The sequence below is a fragment of the Notothenia rossii genome (genome assembly GCF_949606895.1).
Source record: "Notothenia rossii genome assembly, chromosome: 11".
Taxonomy (NCBI): Eukaryota; Metazoa; Chordata; class Actinopteri; order Perciformes; family Nototheniidae; genus Notothenia; species Notothenia rossii.
This window is the reverse complement of record NC_136910.1, coordinates 17067524-17089225: the sequence shown is the minus strand read 5'-3', so window position 1 is coordinate 17089225 and position 21702 is coordinate 17067524. Positions and strand designations below refer to the sequence as shown.

The following is a 21702-nucleotide window of genomic DNA, read 5'->3' as shown; positions in this document are numbered from 1 at the left end:
TGAGAGGTGCAAAACACATTGAGCCTGTGTCCGAATTAATGGAGACGCTAAACTGATTATTGCCCGGAGAGTTAAAAACCCACATGAACCGAAAGCAAGCCAACAGAGATGGGGCTATATTCTGGATTTGGTGATTCATGTTCCTTTAAACCAATTTTCTAAAACCACTAATTATAACCCAAACAGTAGCTCCGTATCACATGGGGTGTATGTTGGAGTTCTCAGACTCAGCGCCTGCATTACTTTTTCATATTTTCTTTGACCCAATTGTTCAGAGTTACATGGAGTTTCAGACGGAGCATGAGGAGACGACACTTCAGTGGGATCGGCTTTGGCATCAGCTCAGTGCTATTTCTTTCTGTTAAGTCAGTTTTTAGTTCTCAACAGTTTTGGTGATAAGACACCTTAAGTTAGTTTTAATACCAAAGCATGTTTTCAAGGTATTTTGTTTCTTGATTGTTCGCTAATGTACTGAAGGTGGCTACGATAGGACATTTCAAGTGGTCTACTTCCATAGCCCTACTAATCTTTACTCTATAGTTTATAGCAATTGAAATAATCTGGAGAAATAAAGAACCACTTGCCTCAAACGGAAACCATTTCAATGGGTATTTAAATTCTACATTCAAGCCTGATTTGAATAAAAAAAAAATGAAAATGAAAAAACCCTGTGTCAAATGCATGAGAGCAAAATTAAATGTTAATTTGTTCAAAGCCAAATGGAAGGATTTGAGAGGACTGCTCTGCGTTAATTACCCATGACAAAAGGGCTAGGGCTTTTGTCTTTGGGACCATTACCATGGTGATTTCCAAGCTGCTGAAACATTCAACATAAACAATTTAGTCTGCTGGATATGCCACATAGACTGTTGTTAAAAAGATATCTGTTATGAGCCACATTTCTGCTGGCACAGATCCCGCCTGTGTGCCTCCGCTGCTTTTGTCGCTGAGAAGAAGCAATTCAAATGTTAGAGCTCAGAAAAAAAGGCGGAAAAGCTTGCGATTTAAAAAATTGAGGCTAAAGTCCGATTGCTAAAGCCTCATTTCAGATCCCTTCACGAAAACAAAATGATGGCCTGGCAAAAAAGACCATCCCTTCCCCCTCCTCTCATTGTACACTGAGAGACACTGGCATGAGCATTTCTCAAACATTTCCTCAGCGCAGTGTGGTGACATTGATTTCACCAGCAAACACTTTTGACACTTTCTCTTTTTATTGGGGTGAAAAACTCCAGAACGCTCAGCCTATTGTGTACTTTTGTGTGCTACACTTCCATCTTTTCCTTAAAGATTTGTTGGGATCTTCAATCATTGAACAACCCCAGGAGAACATGGTGGTGTTTTTTCCATCACTGTGTTGTTTCAGCTTTGCTCTATCCCTTGGCTCTTCCTCTATGATCTAATATGTATTCAGATAGGCAGCTTATTAAACTTAGTCTTGTTAAATCAGAGATGAAGGTTTCTTTTTCCGCGCAAGGAAACACGAGTAGACTTAAGAGCACGTCTGGTCATATACACAGAAAGCATTTGGTCTTCTTTTGGGAATGCTCTAAAATGCAGAAGTGTGTTTAGAAGTATGGCCACACCCAGAAAATGCAATATAATACAGTATTAATCATGCGGAGACATGTCTGTTATCATCTTAAATTAAAACCTGTATAATTCTGCTGCTCCATTAACCTATGCTGCTATTAATGCCACGAGACAGGGGTGGCAATGATAAATCACAGCTTATTTTAAATTCAGAGCCACATTTAATCCTCAAAGGTTTTTGGCTGCATCTGTTTTCCATTATACTGTAGGAGGCATAGCAGTAGGACTTGTGTTTCACCAGAACGGTCAACTAGCATCCAGTGGGGAGCTCCTGTAAAAATGTAAGAGTCATGGTGACCTATAGGGATCAGCGTTTGAGACGTTTTCCCTGTTGTGTATCTTTACAGTTGAGAATAGGCCGTAAATCTTTTTTTTGCTGGAAAGACTGCAAAAACAAAACCTTGAAAAATAGATATTTGAGGTTCAATCTAGAAGAGTGAGCAAAGAAAGAGCAGTAATGACTATACCGTGTCAGTGTGGTTGCTGCTACAATATACATTTGAGTTTGCACATCTCAAAGAGACTGAAAGCTTGTGGAGTTGATGTCATCCTCAAAACCAAAATCTTCAGAAAATCTGCTTTGATGTTTCGATCTCAGATCCGCAGCATAAGTAAGCATATCAATGTACTTATTTAAAACAGTGGACTCAAAATAATGCCGTACTGTACTACACGCACAATTAAAGTGAGAACTTGACAGGTTGAGAGTCTTGTTGGCGAACATCTGAAAGCTCTGACTGTAAACCGCCTGGGATTTTCTAAAATAGAACAACTTCTGAAAGGGAGTCATTGTCCTGTACAAATATGAGCATATAGAGAAGCCAAAATTAGTCAGGTAGTATCTTAGCCAACAGACGGGCTTGGCACATTTCCTCGCTGTGAACTCAGAACATTATTCTATTTTGACTCTGAGACTACCTCGCAGCGGTGTCCGTTTCAGCTGCCATCATGTTGAATTGCATTACACTTTCTACTTTGTTACAGTACTTTGTCTCAGGACCTATAAGCGGCAGAGGGCAAGAGGCAGTAAAACATCATTTCCACGTGTAACTCGATAGCTGTGACATAATGAAAGCCAAATATTTGACAGTTAACCAGTTTTAGGAGCACGAGAAGTCAGGAGTGTAAGCTTACCTAGCTGAACAAATAGTTAACAAGATAGCAAAAACACTGCTGCGCATATTCAATACATACAAAACCAGAGAGCTCAAGTTTCTGCTTAGGCTGAGTAAAAAGGGAAAGCAGAGAAAGGCACACAGACAGTGTGAGATATTGGGAGAGGGGGCTGGGGATAAGAGTGAAGCGTCAGGCCGGACAGCAGTATCGGGCAGTGTAAAAGTGATTACACTGTCTCCATGCTCTCTTCCTCTCTGTCTACAGCCTTTTTCGTATTTTATTTCCCCCCCTACTGCTTGCTCCCTCCATCCTTTTACTCCCAGGCTCAGAATACAAAGCGCCTGGCACCATCGCATCGCTTTCCTCATCTGGGTGCCAAGACACGGCAGAGCACACTAGCGAGCTCGCACGTTTGCCGCGCCGCCCTGCCACCGCGGAAGAAGCAGAGGGGCAGAGATTAGCATGTATGAATGCCCCCTCTTATCGCTTCTTCTGACGTAAAGACAAACGGGCTCGCTCAATCTCTTTTTGCTTCTTAGATTTGGAGACACATGAAGATTATGTTCCTGTACTCACACGTAGGAGCTTTAAATATTTGATAGGATTTTTTTTTTTGCTTCCTGGAGAATTAATAATGACCTTGGTAATAACAAGTTACCAAAATGATTTATGCTTACCGGAGATGAGAATGAATGCAGTTCGGGGAAAGGCGGGCAGGGAGGATTCGGGGTTAGAGACATGGTCGAATGCGTGATTTCCATTTTGCGTCCCTTGCATTATCCATTAAATAAATAGCCCGGGGATAATGGAACTTGCTGCAGGTCGTTTCTGTCGAGGCAGCAGTGCCGTGCATAAAGAACAGGTGATGTTGAGGTGTGTGACAACGGCATGCTATCAGCACCAGTTGCACGGGTGGTTGTAAGCAGTGCTAGTGAGGTGGAGCGGATGGAGAACAGGTTGTCGCTGAAAGAAAAGGTGAATAATTACCCACAATGTCACAGGGGCTAAACCAGCACAGAATGGCTAGAGCGGAGCCAGCGGTTGCCTGGGGCTGGGCTGTGACCCAGAATTCAACAGACCCCCAGTGAGAAGCCAGGAGGCCCCATGTCGGCGGAGCTGAACTGGCCCTCGCAGCAGGAAAACACCTCCTCTTCCTCCCCAGACTGCAGGGAGGTAACCCCATCTGGGCAGCCGGATTCAGGGAGTGAGATAATATGAAGTGTAACGGAGAAATGCGGCGTCTGAGGAGCCGCTGACAACGTGCTAATGTTTTAGCCTGTCAGCTCTCTGTGAGCAAAGACGGATGGTTTTAGAAATAGAATGTAATTACAGGGCAGAGCCTCATTGTCGAGGTTAGGACAATGTGTGTAGTGTAGTGGAGGTTTCTTTTTCTCCCCGTTAAAAAAGGCGCTCAGCTAAAGCCTGAGAGTGAGTTTGAGACCAGACCAACGCAAATAAGTGACTTTTTAAATTCATATGAAATATTAGATTTGGTTATGAGTTTTTTTTTTTTTAACCTCATGCCGGTACCCTAGCTAACCGCTAAGAGCTGCTGGTAAAGCAGCACGGTTGTAAATCCCTAATGCCTTTATTTTGACACAATAAACACAAAATACATAGGGAGGAGCTTGGTGACATGGGTCAAAGATTAACGGCCTGATTTCAACTGAAAACATTGTAGTTATATGGCATTCGCTGGTCTTAAACCACTTTTAACCACTCGTTTTACAAAATGTTGGTTCAACAAGTGAATAGTTTGGTCCTGTGCGTAGACTACAAATCTTTGAACATCAGTTTAAATGGGATTTTGCATACATTAGCCAGGAATTAATACCATGAGAAGGATTTCAAATATATTTCTCAGCCCTATAGTGACTGTCAGAGAAGAAGGTAGAGAAACCATGAGCAGGATAACGCCAGATACTTTCCCACTTCCATTATATCCGATTGAATTGGATCTTTTGCAGAACCGATGCTGCAGTTTAATACTTTACTTCCAAATGTAAAGCCTTGGAGCTGAGCGAGAAGACCGACTGAAATGCTCTTACACTTTAACAGCTATAGATTAACAGTTATCTCCATGAGGGATGCTGCACTTCATTCTTTTACGAGCAGGTCTGCGGTGTATTTATGTATGGCATTACAGAGGCATGGCCCATGGAGCTGTTTGCTCGTATCGGTCCAATAACGAATGTTCTAATTCTCGCCAAAGCCCATCTGATTACTAAGCCAGCGCCATAACTCCATCTCAAGCGAGTATTTGATGGCATGTAGGCAGTTCCCCGGCATGTTGCCACGAAGATGGTAAATGAGGTGTTCAGGGGGGGAGGGGACACAGGCTTGATGATTCATGTTATCAATCAGCGGGTTATTTTTCAATATTTCACATTGATGTAATCGTCCTAAAAACACATTAACATTGAGGGAGTACTCCGCGGAGAGATAATGGCTGGATATTTGCGCTGTTATTGAGTCAAACTCTGCCAGGCTTGAATGACGGATGTGCCTCACATACAGATAGAGGCTACGGCGTGAATAAATACAGTCCGACCAAATCACAATTAAAAAACAGATAAATAGTGTAAAGACAGTGACGAGGAGGGGACGGGTGTGCACAATCGTTCGAGAGAACACGTTTAGGGAGAAAAGAAGCAAACCAAAACGAAATGCATATTAGTGCCATTCATATTCTTGACAGTTGAATAGGGGACATTATGAACCAATTTCAATCACATTTGCATTTCATTACGGGCCTGTAGTGCGACTGTAAACCTATAGATAAATGGTGCTGGGGAAAAATGTCAATGTGTTTGAAAACAACTTGCTTGAGTTCTTCCTCCAGTGAAAACCTGAATGTATTTTTTTAAATAGAGTGTGTGCATATGTCAGCCATAGTCCTTGATATGTGGAGTGCAAACATACATTTCTGAAGTCTTTTTGAGTGTGTCTTTTTGAACTTGCACCTAGAGATTTGAAAGAGCTCTTCTAAAAAAGGGCCATTTTGCTATAGTGTGCATCCAAGAGTTCATCAGGGAGAGCTAGATACGCGCACTGGCCCTGGATTGCCAGAAGTAAAAGCTTTGTGGGTGAGGGGGGGGGAAATCCCTCCTGCTGGATTTACGCCTCACCACAGCAAGCTCTGTTTAAAAGCCAGTTGGATACAAGAAAGAGAGAAGGAACATAAGAGCAAAAAACAGGGCGGTGAAGCAGAGTACGCTGCTGGCCTGAGTGGAAAATATGATGATGTAATAAATGGTATGTCAGAAACAGACCTGCCCACGACAGCCACCGAGTCTGTGCATGTGTGTGTGTGCATTCCGGTGCATATGTGTGTGTGTGTTAAGGCCTCACCATTAGCGAGCAAACAAAGCACAGAATCATCAATGAGCCACTACAGCTGAGGCGATAGTGGGGTGAACCCTTGACAATATGAGCCTAATTACACACAGTTGTCTCCTAAGGGCCATAAATCAATGCTCGAGGTGAATCCTCAACAACAAAATCAATACTGTTGCGTCTCAATGGCCATAATGAGAATCTGGTTGAAGGAAGGGGTTTAAAATCAGCTCATTGCAGTGAACTAAAGCTGTGTGAAACGTGGGGTATATTACTGTATGATGATTAACACAAATAAAGAGTGCATTTCTAAATCAAATTAAAGTGGTGCAAGAACATTTTATTGATTAGAGTGATAATTCAAATGTTTTTCAAGCTACCGTCCATTGCGATAGGCAGTGGTTATAAATGACTGTGGTGCAAAGGGTCAGTGTGAAGAAAGCATGACCCTTAATGTGTAGGAACATGTAAACCGGTCGGGGGCCCTGAACTCTCATTTGTGTTAATCAAACTTCTCTAAATTGTTTGTGTAATGAAATTAGGGCTGTCAGGGAGGCCTGGGGGACATCAATTAGGCAGATAAGCAAATGAAAATAAATCACTTTTTATCAAATGTGCGGCTGCCCGCCTGTGAGTCCGGTAAACACAGGGAAAACAGGAAGTGATTTTGTTCAGAGATAGGAGGCTCCATAAATCCCAGTGACAAGCAATCGGGACCAGCGCGCTGTTCGTAGAGCTGTGGGAAACAGGGGGAGGGCGGCAAAAACATTACTTCCTGTTCACAGCCACTGACAGCAGCATGATTTATTTTAATATTTTCGTTGTTAAGAACCTGTGCCGGATTTAGATCTAGTTTTGTTCTTTGTCTTTTGTCAAAAATAAATAGTTAGACTAATTTTAGTAATTTCACTATTAGTTTTGTTTGTGTGAAAGCCAACAAGGTGATAATGAGATTATATATTTCCCACCTGTCAATACGCAGTTGAAGAAAATACTCCAGATTATTACGTTACATTTGAGATTTCCCCATAGTTTTTATTTCTATGGATTATTTTTTGCTTTCGTCTCATTTTTGTGGAAGGAAGTTGTTGAATAGGTGACTACATACATACATACATAGTATGAACATCAGCTAAAAATAAATGTGCTGGAAACTGTTTGGTGGTCAAATATGAACACAGTGTATAGGGGACTGTGGGCTATGCTAAGGCCACATGGGAGAGCCACAATGAGGCAGTGAAGTTAATGGATGTGATCACAGCTTCCTGGTGAATAATGCAGCACTGCTAATTGGCTGGATTAATAATTGATGGGGTCGTGTTGAAGGAGGCGGAGGTGGGAGCTGCAATGGATGAAGAACATGCAACTTGTCTTGTTAGAGAGGACTTTGAATGCTATATGTTGTACATCTGTCCATGCTGGTGCCTGGCTTCCTGGCCCTATTGATGATATGACTGTCGGGGAGGATGTGACCGTGTGAGAGGAAGATGTCAGAATAAACAATCGCCCTGACAACATAATGATATAATGAGCCGCAGCCCCACCACATGTTTGACGGTTAAAATGACTTTGGGCTCATGTCAAGTCCCAGAGGCTCCACGATGTTGTTACACCCTTAGACCAAACTGACCATGGTTGACCCACAACTAGCCAGCTGCGTAAATAAAATGTACTGCAATAACGCAAAAATTAAACATTGGTATAACGGGGCCAGTTTTTCATAAATGTTGGCACTTCATTCTGAGCTTGGTGATCCGGCTCAGAACCAGCGACAGGAACTGATGTGTAGCAGCGGGCAGGTCACAAAGCTCATGAGAAGAAATAGCTTTGGCTAAAGAACGGGACATTCGAGGGTAAGAAAAATAGATTTGATTGTAAATCTGATTTATTCGCTGTTCTCGAGGTGTCCAGTTGCCAGAGGACACATTAAACCTGCCCATAAAAGAAGGCTTGTCTTCCTGTGTCTTTGGAGTTAACACCTTCAAACCAATGTTGTGCTATTGCAGGAAACAATAGGATCAATATCTCAGGGTGGGATCACAGGATTTCTGACAATCCTAAAATCATTAGTTGGAGAGTTCAATAGGTGCTGGACACAAAGGAACAGACAAACAATGACCTGGGCAGTTCATTTAAGCCAATAAAGACTCCACCCGTGTCTGTGTGGTGAAGAGCGGTGCAGACTGGCGCAATGTGAACCTGCGAATTAGGAAATGTGGCTTTCAGCCCCAGTTTAGCCTCTGAGCAATATGCTTATTTGCTATGCTTTATTATTTCATTTTTGTGGAGACTACATTATTAGCAATAATGACCACATCCTTTGCAATCTATACATAATATTTGGAACTTTTGCCAATCCCTTGATCATTTATTTCGTATTACTGCACAAACTGTACAGCTCTTCCACTTAAAAGGTCCCATGTTATGCTTTTCCGGTTATTACCCGTCCCCTTGTGTGTTATGTAGCTTTTTCTGTATGTAAACGGTCTGCAGAGTTACAAACCTTCAAAGTAAACCCTGTAGCGAGTAAAACTCTAACACAGAAAAGACCTGTGCTGCCCCAGAACGCCTCGTTGGAGATTTTCTTTTTTCTTCCTGGTAGCAAGTGACGTAACGACCGATTGGTCCAAGTGGAGCCACACACACACACACACACACACACACACACACACACACACACACACACACACACACACACACACACACACACACACACACACACACACACACACACACACACACACACACACACACACACACACACACACACACACACAATAGTCTGCAGAGTTTCGCCAGAAGACTCAACCTTATATTTTCTCAGCCGCAGCTGCACGGATCTCCACTCACAGTTCACTAGACACTCACGTGTGTGTGCTCAGGCTGAGTTTGGCCGTGTCTCGCAGACCCCACGCAGCAACCAGGAAACGACACCAGTAATACAGCTCAGCTCACACTGTCGGGGGGGGCGTTTAGGACAGAGAGTGACATACTATACAGAGATGCTGTATGAGACACCAATGTGATTTTGGAACATTGAACAATGTCAATCTATTTTAGTATACCTCAACAATGGAATTATGATCAGTAGAAATGGCCATGACATGGGACCTTTAAGAAAATATATCCTTTTAAAATATATTTTATTTGTTTCATATATATATATATATATATATATATATATATATATTTACAAGACACATTCCTTGTATGTGCAATAAAACTGGTTCTGATTCTGCGTTTCCAGTCTTCATGCTAAGCTAAGCTGCTAGCTTAACATTTACTAGACAGATATAAGAGACGTATGTATCCTCTCACCTTATTCTTGGCAAGAAAAGGGATAAGCGTATTCGTTCAAATTGACATTTTCTTCCGAGATGATTACATAACATTTGCGAGAATGTGTCTTCTTTACAGCAGTGAAAAGCTTCTCCAAGATTTTGAATGGGTAATTTCCCTGCCATGATTCATCTCTCACTTCTTCCTTGCTGGTCCATAACTGAGGAAATCTGTTCCCCTGCTCCTCTCATTAACATGCAAATCCTCATCTTTGGGAGAAAGGATAATAGTGAAAGAAGGAACCCTTTTTGTGCAACTCCAGAGCATGGAGGACGTTCCTTCCTGCTTCTATTAGCTGGACATGTTCCTCTGACAGCCATCTCCCTCCTGTCTAATGTACAGTCAGACCTAGTTACAGTAGCAATTACTAGTGTTCAGGTTAAGATTCATTGAATTACTGGGTGGCTTCCCTGCACTCCTCTGTGGGCAAATCAATCACGGCCCGTGCGCTACACAGACCCTTTATCACCCTCTTCCATCTTTATGTAAAAAGGCGCAGGCCGTGCTGTTGCACTCCATCTATCAATAAGCGGGTCTGGGGTGGCAATTTCATTTTCCAACAGATTTCTCTCTTTAATCAAGCAGCCTGGCATTCGGAGGTAGTTAGCAAAAGCTGTTCGCCATCTTTTCTCCAAATGAATATAATGTTAGAGAAAATTAAAAATAGAGCAGCTGAGATTGTAATGCCCTTGTTTGACTTATGAGAAATAGACCTGCACTCTGTATGAGTTCATAGAAGATTTGTGATACATTTAATTGATCACTTGTGAAGAAAAACCCTGCCATAGAATCCAGTGAATGGCTCTTTTGTGCCGTGAAACCTTTCAAATATAAAATACAATAGACCGTATGTAAAGCGTTTGTTTGAACAGCTGGATTTGGACTTGAGGAAGCAGGTAGCTTTTTAAAACCGCACATGCAATGCATCTGCTGGGCTTCTGTGTGAATAAAACAGCTCTCGAGGCAGATTAAATGCCACTCTGTCATTCCCGCTCTATTCACCACCTCCATTATTAGGTTTTTTTAAAATTGTGCAGGATTTCTGGTCATGGTTTATACTACTGCCAAACCCTAATCTTCAGCATGTTTTATTTCCCTCATCACTACCATGCAACTCTTTGTTCGTCCTCTAGCAGGGATATACAGAATAAACTGGATGTAGAAGTGTTGAAAGCTCCAATATAACATCTGAAGGAAATATTGTGTTGGCCTCTGTCGGCCGTGCCAAAAAAAATGCCAATCCCTTATTTCAGATGGACTCCAAGAGCCACACACACACAGTTGCGCCTCGAGCTTAGCTACAGTTTGATTCTATGTTTTGCAGCATGGAGACAGAGGCAGTCAAAAAGAGGTTGTGCCTGTGGTGCCGTCTGCTGTAGCCTCTGCCCTGCCTGCAAGACGGACCCTGCCAAGGCGACTGGCACAGGCTCTGTCCCAATGGAACAAGAGAAAAACGGATGTTTGGTGCCATCCTATCACCACACAGGCAGCTGCAGATAACACACATGGCAAGTGTGTCAGAGTCCATGCCTTTAAGCACAGAGGCAGAGAATCCAGTGTTTGGCCAGTAAGCTGAAAAATAAAAAAGACTCTTGAAAAGACTTTCCTGCTGAGTGACCGTGAGTTCAGAGCTGCAAAGATAAACCTCTAACTACGTGAGTAGTAAACACTTGAATGTTTTTTAATTTTACAGGGAATTGAATTACAGGACGGACATGTGTGCCAGAAGAAAAAACAGCAAAGGCATTTTAGATAAAACATTACAGTTGGAAACGGAAAATGGAGGACTCAAGAGGAGAAGGCTTCCTTATTTTTATTGGTTCCCAGGCTTTCCATAGCTCTGTCTGTCTCTGACCGGTTTTCTCTGGTGGAAAATATGGAGGTCTCCCTGTCCTGTGATAAAGCTGTTGCCTCTGAGATGGGAAAGAGAGATCCATCACGCTGAGGCGTTGGTTTGCCCTGCCAATCCGCACCACTGAGGGCTGTAACACTTACATGCTCCATCCATGCATCATTTACCAAGCCCTTCAGTGCCCAAATAACATGGGTTTGGATTCACGTTCCTGAAATGCTAAAGCGCTTTGGCAAATCCTCTGAAAATCTTGATATGCATGAATTCTGGAAGTTGTTTGTGGTTTGTTTAGTTCGCTTCCACGAAGAGACAACTGAAACACAGTCTCGGCTAAAGCCCCTTGACTCTCCGGTGCCAAATGATAGGGTTACAGTCTCTCTTTGTTTGTGAAAGGATAACATTTAACTTCCATCAACCTTGGACTGCCAAGAATGAAACATAAAGGAGCAGCAATACAGTATAGGAAGAAAATTGCAAACATGATTCTTTCTTTTTTCATTACGGTCGTGTTGCTTGTAAAGTGCCTGAAGGCAGAACTGCTGTGATGTTAGAACACATTACCTGGCAGGTTTCCATGGAGTTCAGGGAAAATAAACATCACTGACATTCATGGGCATTGCCTGAAAACCACTAAACTAGCAAAGGGCGTTGGGTATATCACCAGAATAAAGTGCTGCAGGCCTAAAGCTAATGTCTTGAAAAAGGTCAAATGTCTTGAGAGAAAGCATAAGACGATAGGAACAATTACGATGCGTCGCAGTTCACAAAGCAATGTATTTTTGTTCAGCCCTAGGACAAGAAAAAGTGACCTCAAATACTCCATCTGAAATATGAATCCCATAAATGCTTCATAATGTAAGGGCTAATACCTCATAAAAAGGACAAACAGCTGCTGAGCTGAAGGGGCTTGAGATACGACGGGGTCAAACAGGTTGCTGACTAGTGTACACAAAAACCTAAAAGTGAACAAACAACAGAATCCTAGAAACAATGTAACCCGATCTTAATGTAACAGTACCATCTGCTGGCATTGGGAACTCTGAGGGTGGCACATTCTGTGGCAGCCCTCTCAGTGACCCTCCTCACCGTGATCAATCACACTCTCTTTCTGCACATGTTCATCAAAGCTTCCTGGGTTCCTGATCCTTGAGGCCCGAAATATGTGCATGAAAGTAACCAGCTAGCTAAGAAGTCAACAAACGGCTCTTATTTTAGGTGTGCCAGGTGAATCCATCAGGTGTGGGCGTCTGGTGCAGATCCAGGTGGTGTCTGCAGAGCACCCTGCACCTGCTGCCTGTCCTCACTCACCCATCGGGGGGCAGATTCCCAGGATGCCAGAAGGCAGCTGCTGACAGGCACTACTTTGGATAGTCCCCTTGCTTCTATCTGCCTCCCCTGCATGGGGCCTCCTAGGGTCAGCTGCTAAGGGCATGCAAAGATGTCGGTGGGGGTGGCGGAGGTCAAGGAGTTGGCAAGGAGGGGGGACTACAGTCATGGGTGGGTTGCATGCCTTCAGCAGGAGGTGAGCGTCCCGCTTTTACAATTATACTTCCTGATAATCACTATCCAAAGGCAGCTCGGAGCTCATGCTCTGGAGGTCTCTGGTGATCACGTTTCGTCCGCTGGTCTTGCCCTCTACAACCCCAACCATGACCCCTCCACCCTCCTCTGCCGGTCCTCTACTCCACCTGCCTCTCCATTAAAACAGATGTACTAGAATCTAGAAAACAGATCCACTGCCAAACAACCTGTAAAAAACACTATACAATGCTTTTTTATATCACATAGGTCAATTATTTTTATTATCATGATAATTAAAAATACATTTTAGTTTACTTTTATATTGGAATTCCCCCCTTTTCTATTGAAAAATAAATTAAAGTAACACATTTATTTAAGTACGCACTTCCTTTTGAGGCCCCCATGCCAAAGATAGTTTATTTTGGAAAGGACTTTAATGTAGACCTGCAGGTTTTATATACATGGTAGTATATAAAACCTCTCCTTTCCATAATAAGTCTCATTCCCACATCCTGTTCATGACGAAGCATGTCTAACTAATTTAGAATGTTACCTCCAAGATACCACGCCAAGATCTTTCTCTAGGAATCCAAATGGCTCCTTGGAAAGCCTCACATAAAAGTCCAAAATGATACACTATACGTTTTTGCCCACAAAGATACATAACTTAACATTTCAAATGTAAATAATTACATTTTGGCTGATGTGGAGTTGCTAGAAAATGTGTTGCAAAGGGAGTAGGTTGGGAAAACTATTTTGAACTCTATATTTGTATCGAAGGAACGTTCTGACAAGGAACATGTCATCATTTATTCCAGGCCGAGTTACGTCCAAGGGCATCAGCGAGCGCCAACAGTACACTGGAGGTGCTTACGGTTTGCATTCTTACATAAATATGCACACATAGTATACACAGTTAAATATGGCCTCTTGTTCCAGCTGGTGTAGTTTGGTCATAACAACTTGGTGCAGCCACACAACAATAAACAATACATATGTTACAGCTTAAGTGCATGTTTAAGTTTTCAGACAATTGCCAATGTGTTTGTGAACTGGTTATATTTTAAGAAAACGAATGTATGCATCAGGGATTTTTTGGCAAAGATTAACTTGCACTTTGATATATTGTAACAGTTGTTTTAGGTATTAAAATACTACAGAAGGAAAATCCTGCAAAAGAGCTACGTATTTGTTTCCATAAACGCAAATTTGAATGCGCTTTAGTAGCGCAAATAAAGGCATCACCGTAGTGTGGAACATGTTAGGTTGCGCCTAAATGTATGAGAACTGTAAAATGACTAGACGGACGCTCCATAGACTGAAACCGTACAACTAATTTCAACCTTCACAAAGGCAGCACATAACATTTCAAGTCTTTTCATTTTTACGTTGCACACTAAAAACCACAGACATATAATATTTACAGGCAAGCATTTAGCATTTTTGTGTTGTTTATCCGTCACACTCCTGGTGTGCAAAGGCCTTTAGCGTGTGGACGCTGCCTTAAAGCGACTGCAACAACAAGCTTATCGTCCTATAAAAACACATAACTGAAGAAGTCTTAAGTAAATTCTTCACTATTAACATCAAGCCACTCCCTGTTGGAATTGTGTCATGCTTTCCACCAGTCCTAAAACTCTCCACACTCAGAATGACAAGTGAAATGTCAGGCAGCAGCGAACAAGGCCAGAGTTTCAATCTGCCACCCAAATAATTGCCGCACACTCTAAACAGAGCCAACAGAGAAACAGCAAGTCGCCCTCATTTCAAAGAGAATTCAACAGCTTTTCACCGTCAGCACAAACGTGTCTTTATTTTCTTAATTGCCAAGTAAAGTACTTCCTAATGAAGTTGGGTCAACAATCTTTACTGGGTAGCCTGAAGTAGGAAAAATGCTAATAAGTAATGAAGATTTTTTTTTTTATTATTACATATTATCCTGTACATCTGGATCTTCATTGCTTTACATTTCAGTTACACAAATAAATAATCTAGATTCACTGTTTGGAGCCGTCCTGCCACTCGGACTGTGCCACATGCTGTACGGCACAGAATTACAAATCAGCCCGACATTGCCGCTTTCTAACATAAATCCTCACTACTTTTATGATCAAGAGCCGTTTTTTATTGCCATTACAGAACTTTCTTCCAAACAACGCCAGTTTCATAAAGAGGGAAACCCTTAATTCAATGTGACTTCTCTGCTTTTCTAGTTAAGCATGGTTTTAAGTATCAAATATATCTAGTAAAATAAGTAAAGAGGCGCTGACATGGATACACTAAGTGATTCACTTTACACAAAATATTTGCTGATATATAAGCTGCCATACACCTATTGATTTCCTGGATTTATTGGAATTTTTTGTGTGTCTGTTTAAGGTCTATGTATTGTAGACTGTAGGGAACACAAAGATCGTGTGTGTGTGTGTATGTGTGTGTGTGTGTGTGTGTGTGTGTGTGTGTGTGTGTGTGTGTGTGTGTGTGTGTGTGTGTGTGTGTAATTATTCCTTGTGTTTGGTTTGCATCTAGACGAAGTTGCGTGTGGCGGACTTGGTGGCACTTTGCCCTTGTGTTTAACGGGTCACGCATGTTTTTATGAAGGATAATTAACCCATTAAGGGATCTGGTGAAGCCTAATCCAACCGCTCTGCAGACATCAAACAGGAACTGCGGTTGGGTCTAGACAGGTGAAAGCTGGGTGTTCAGTAACACAAGTAGGCCAAAAACATAATACTGAGCACTCTATAGCCTGGACCTCTGCTGTAGTTCACAGTGTTTGTGCGCGACCTCCTTGTTCACTCCGAGTGTCCATTTCCACAACAAAAGCCTAACAGGTTGTACGTGATTATACGGATACACTGCTGAGAAATGTGCGGGGAAATGTAACACTGACAGACGGGGTGTTGGTTTCCTGTTTGACAAAAGGTTTACATTTACTCAACGTCAAAAGGGCAGGAAAAGCAAGACACACATTAAATTCACGGAGCTAAAATTATGTTTTAAGTTTAAAACTCAACAGCGAAATTATAAAAAAGAAATATAAAGTCGTTACCAAGAATTGAAGAAATGCACGGGGGAAGAGAAACTTTTACCCAACTCTTTGGAGTCTTAGACCACATAAAAGAGAAGTTAAAAAGCTTCCAATGTTTCATGCTCTGACAGCCATTCTGTCAAACGGGGACATTTTATCCTCAGTAAATCAAAGCTTTTTGCATCATAGCTTTGGGTGTGCGCCGTGGAGTTTTTAGGGCAGTTGGTGGAAATTCCCATAACAAGCCAGACAAGTTTAATACTGAGAAAGCTGGAAAAGTAGGGAGATGTTGCCACGTCACATAAAGAGCTTAGAGGTGTTACAGTACACATTCCCATAGGGACATGGAGACCAGCGATTCATGCGGAGGGACACATATCGGCCTCGACAATAAACAAAGAGTCTCCTGAGACAGGAGCTTCTACGTTTTAAGTATTCACTGCAGCTAATGAAAGGAATCGCATAACTCAAGCAAATTGGACTTGGTGATTATTCACAGAAAATTGGGTCTTGTTTACAGATAGTTGTTTAATTTGTATTTTATTTTGAAGGACAGCAATATACTGGCTATACTGCTAGCAGTTGAGAGTTTGTTCTTAAGTTTTGACAATTTTAAATATAAAGAAAATAATAGTCTGTTTTCAATGTTCGTGCAGCCATGAAATCTTAGGCATTGGCACAGTTATTATTGCTTTGCGGAACCAAGATTGTGGCCATTTGATGACGAGGGGTTGATGCAATCAGGCTGATTTCCTGCTTTCAAAGAGTAAACAGAAAAATACCTTTACATGACCTCAAGCCAACATCTTCAAAAGCTTCCACAAAAACCATCAACAGGAAGACTCTCAGACGTTGTTGAGGAGAGGTGACAAGATGAACTCCCGCAGAGTGGGCCATGCTGTTGCAACAGTTATTTATTCCTCTTTTCAATTCAAGGGTCCTTCTGTTTTAAATGGACGGCATTAAGGGGAACCGGCACTAAGGTCTGTCCTTGGAGGCATGGTCCAAATTCCAGAGAATCTTGGCAACTCCTCGGGATAGATGGGACCCTCATGGATATAAAACCCCACAATGGATGAATAGGTAAACAGAAGGGTGTGAAAGAGTGATGGCGAAAAGAGAATGTTCACTCTCAGAGAGGCACAAAGAGGGAGGTGTGTGAGTGGGAGATGGGAGAGAGCCAGAGTGTTCGGGGGAGGAGGGGGGGTGAGCGAGAAGGGTCTGGAGGGAGTTGTCAGTGAGGGAGAGTAAAAGTTTTGTCTCCAGGCTTTTAGAGGATGCTGTGTGTAGTGTTAACTCAATCAAAAGGTGAATTATACCTCCTGAGACACTCAGGTAACCTTTCATTATGGCCCTAATCCTTCTTAATAACAGAGCGGCAATGTCGGCAATGCCCCATTAGACAGAGAGCCACTGCGAGGGAGAGACATTATTCCCCAAAGACACACACACACACACACACACACACACACACACACACACACACACACACACACACACACACACACACACACACACACACACACACACACACACACACACACACACACACACACACACACACACACACACACACACACACACACACACACACACACACACACACACACACACACACACACACACACACACACACACACACACACACACACACACACACACACACACACACACACACACACACACACACACACACACACACCTTGAGCGAGGAATATGCAGCATATTTCTCCACACGGGGATAGGGACCTTGACAGAAAATAAATGTGTGTTTATGTGGGATGAGAGTTTCTCTAAAGTTGCACTTTTGTTGGATGAGGCTGGAAACGATGCTATAAAAGCCCATACTGAAATAAAGGATGAACAAAACTAAACTTCTGCTTTTGACCTTAAAAGATGTTAAAAAGGCGACATGATATAAAGTGTTTAATGCTGCAAATGACTATTTCGGCACAATTTACTCTACATTTATCTTCAGTAAATGATTCCTCTTTAAACTTTTGTTATACACTTAGTGGTCGGCACATTTAAGCATTACGTTTATTTATTTAATTTTCTAGATTAGAAGCTTAATTTAGGCTTCTTGTAACTTGCAAGGAAAACTTGTTGATTTGCATATTAAAAATAATAAAAAAGAAATTGCAAAAAATACGATTTATGTCTAGGTTTAATTGAAGAGTTGGTTAAACAAAGGAAATAAATCTTATAAAAAGTTCTAAAAAAACGTACCGATTGAATATTTAGCACAGTTTTCTTTACAATTAACCTAATTTGAACTAAATTAAGTAGGATTTAACAAATGTTAAACATAGGGTAAAACCGTTTTGAGTTTTCCAAGCACGTGTAGTTGTATGAAGTTTTAGAGGGCATTGTTTGATGTTTTGATGTTTCGGCTGAGAAAATGTAAATTTGAACTTGTTTAGATTTTTTTAAACTTTAATCCTTGTCTTATTTCCCAGCCTAATCAAGCAACAAACCATGATTGCACTATGGCCCGACCAAAGCCACTTAGAGGCAGTCAACCCTAAAATGTGCAACAGAATGAGCTGCCTGATAACATCTAATGAAAGCAGGCCTAATGTAGAGTAATAAATCAACAGGCTTTATCCAGCAGCAGTTTTGGATGTTGAGATGTTAAATAAAGATTTCTGGGTTGTGTAGACTAATCGTTATCAGTGAGGGAGTAGTATAGGCATAATGAAAAGTTGGATAAACACAATCTATCATCATGGCAATTTAATGACTAATAACAATATACAGAAGTTGAGCCTATTAAAAGAGGGACATTAATTCATTTAGGCATTTTCATATAGTAGGCTATTGTACCTCAGTTTGATAGTAGCCTATATTATTTTATGCTTAATAAACATGGGTCTAAAAATAGTTTAAATTCAGATGTTCACTAGGTTTTGATAGCAAATGTTATTAATCAGCCTAATTAATTATTCACCTGTACCACTCCAGTCCGTTGTCATAGTTTCGGTCGAAGAAGTGCGGCTCCGCTCCCACGGCTCTGATGTCCGGATGAACCCGGAGAAACTCCAGCAGAGCCCGGGTCCCTCCTTTCTTCACCCCGATGATGAGAGCTTGGGGCAGTTTCTTGCTCCCCTCCCCGAGCGGACTGAGTTTACCTGCGAACCTCGGCGACACTTTCCGGGAAGCAACTAAATCCGGTGGCGGCAAGATGAAAGACTCCTCCTCGGGCAGTTCGGATACCTGCCCCGAGCGCTCATCCGCAAGAACCCGTGAAGACCGCCTGGCGACCCCGTAGCCCGTAAGCTCCGACCCGGGTGTCCACTGGTACGCAAGTCTTTTAGTCCTCAGTGACCTAAAGTCCTCGAAGAGCCCCGCAGCCCGGCCGGAGGACGCCTTAACCGGTGAAGTGGTGCTGCAGCGGGCGGTGAGGCAGTGCAGGAGGAAGAGGGAGGTGAAGAGGGTGCACAGCATGACCGCCGCTTTCCTGAAGATGCCTCGGCAAGGGGGGTCCAGTTTACTGATGCGGCTAAAAGCCATACCGGTCCCTGGGAGGTCGGTGCAGGAGCCGCAGCCATGCTAGGCACACAATATTGACTCTCCTTGCCATGAAGAAACCGAGGAGTGAGGCTTCTTCATCCACGGTGTGCTGTGGATAACACCTCCAAAAAAGACAACAAATTATACCTGCAGCACAGGTGAGAAAGATGACGCCCAGACTGACCAAGAACAGCCAAAAAATAACCACCCGCAGTTACTTCTGCAACGATGTACGCACTCAGGTGACACTCTCTCTTCTTTCCTTGCTCTCTGTAGGATGCCACCACCAGCCCCGATGTACCACCCGCACGTGTATAGAGTTGTAAACTTGCCTCGCATGTCAGGTTGCTTGACTGGCACCTCCTCGGCCAATGAGATGAAGAGAGAAGCAGACATGAGCCAATGATCTTCCAGGTGGGAGGAGACACTGATACACCCAACATCTCAAGCGAATTAAAGGGAATTTCCATGTGCAAAAATAAAGTTGTGAAGTGGATATAAATGCTGCAAAGATACACTTTTGAAAATACAATAATATACAAGTAACATAACACAAGCACATTTGCAAATTTGCAAAATGTAGACACACATATTTCAATATTAAGTTTATCCTTTATTTAAATGAAATTCTACTTGAAATAAACATTTAGTTTTTATTTATTTAATTCCTATTACTTGTCCAAAAGAGTTAACATATACAGTATAATCAAACACAATAAACACTTAACCATCCAACAAAATAGGTTATTGATTGCTGAAACTTGAAAAAGTCATGCTAAAAAACATCCAAACACACAAACACCATCTCTGTTTACAAACAGACAGAAGCGGCTGTCAAGCTTGCCAGGATAATTTTATAAATATGTTTGTTTGGTGCATCGTCCCAACATTTTTCGAATGCAGCTTGTTTAAGGATGCCAAAATAAATCTACCCTCAGTTCTTCAAAACACTCGTGGGACCGTTTCTCCACATGCAGCTGAAGTTAGGCCACCAAAGAAGATGTCCTACACCACAGACTCTTTTTACGACATGCAGAAGAACAAAAAAAGTGAAATAATGATAACGGGGCGCATTATTTCTTTACAAGTGAACAAGAACAGAACCAAATGTTTCACATCTGCTCTTGCCTTTTGAGTATTAGCATGAGAATGTGCAGGCAGTGCTTCAATGCTGCACAGCTCACTGCTTGAGAAAGAGGATGGAGACCTCGACACTGGGCTGTATTGCCAGCACCAGATGTCCCCCATGTTGTCGAAACAATACATGGGGGTGTCCCGCATTTAACAAATCACACCCTGTGTCTTTTCTCTGTCTCCTTGACACTGGAGAGATGTTCGACCCCCTCAAACCGACTGTGATGGCACCCAGCATTCCCTCATAAAGGTCAAATGGCTTCACTCTCCTTCTTATCGAAGACAAATACTGGGAGAATAATATGTTAAAGAAGTCATGTCTCTTTCTTTTCATGACAAATGTAATGCTAAAAGTTACTAGAATACCTATAGCACATTTTATTAATTAATTTATGTATTTAAACAGTTATGAAAAGGACAATCTGACAGCCTAGTAACTACATAGAGGTCCCCACCCTCTTGGTCCGGACCCCCAACAGAGATGAATTTGAGGGGTCAGACATGATTAACGTGACAGGGCAATAGACATTTCTTCCACACAAAAAAGCAGGTTTTTAATTTTACTTCTCCGATTGATAGTTTTTCCCAGTTTTGGAAGAAATACTCAGATCAAATTCTCAAGTAAACAATAAATGCAGCTACAAGTTAAGGTCCATCATTCAAAGTACAATTAATGGAAAGTATACAAAATTCCCATTACACAAAATTAGCCACGTGGAGTGTTATATTATATAACATTATTGACTTGTTTTCTTAATGTATTATGGTGGAGGAAGTATTCAGATTCTTTCCTTAAGAATAAGTAAGATATACTGCAAATCCTAACTCCTCTTTTGAAGTCTAATTAATTACATATTTATTTTCAGGAATATATACTTTATCAAAAGTTATTTTATGTAACTTTAATCTAGTGTTTTTCAAGATGGAGCTACTTTTAAGTAGATAATATTATTACTTGTATACTGTTGGGTAGCTTAATCTGTACAAATTGTTTATACCAGCTACTAAGGTTGATGTATTTTTAACTGAATCTATTAAATCTAATTAATCAAATCGCCCAATCAAAATGACTTTTTAATTTAAAAAAAGTATATTTTCCTCTTTAATCTAGTGGAAGGGAAGTACAGACAGCAAATAATGGAAGTAAAGCACAAATACCTCATAAGTGTACTTGAGTATAGTACATGAGTAAAGGTATTTATTTACTTTCCATTCACTTTGAAAAGAAACCTTGAGACCTCCAAATGATTAGTATGAAACAATGTGA

The 21702-nt window shown here is 41.7% G+C and overlaps 1 protein-coding gene and 1 long non-coding RNA gene across 2 annotated transcripts in view; one reads left to right on the top strand and one right to left on the bottom strand.

The window, feature by feature from the left end:
- Positions 1-19312, bottom strand: part of LOC307025415 (heparan sulfate glucosamine 3-O-sulfotransferase 3A1-like) — a 29833-nt gene extending 10521 nt beyond the window's left edge. The window contains exon 1 of the mRNA XM_079660057.1: positions 18739-19312. Coding sequence (XP_079516183.1) covers positions 18739-19301 — 563 coding nt within the window. The 5' untranslated portion in view covers positions 19302-19312. The remainder of the gene's footprint in view (positions 1-18738) is intronic.
- A 7-nt stretch (positions 19313-19319) lies between these two features.
- LOC307025416 lies at positions 19320-20249 on the top strand. The gene is made up of 2 exons (XR_013804155.1): positions 19320-19459; positions 19578-20249. It is a non-coding gene; the product is annotated as an uncharacterized lncRNA (long non-coding RNA).
- The last annotated feature ends 1453 nt before the right edge of the window (positions 20250-21702 follow it).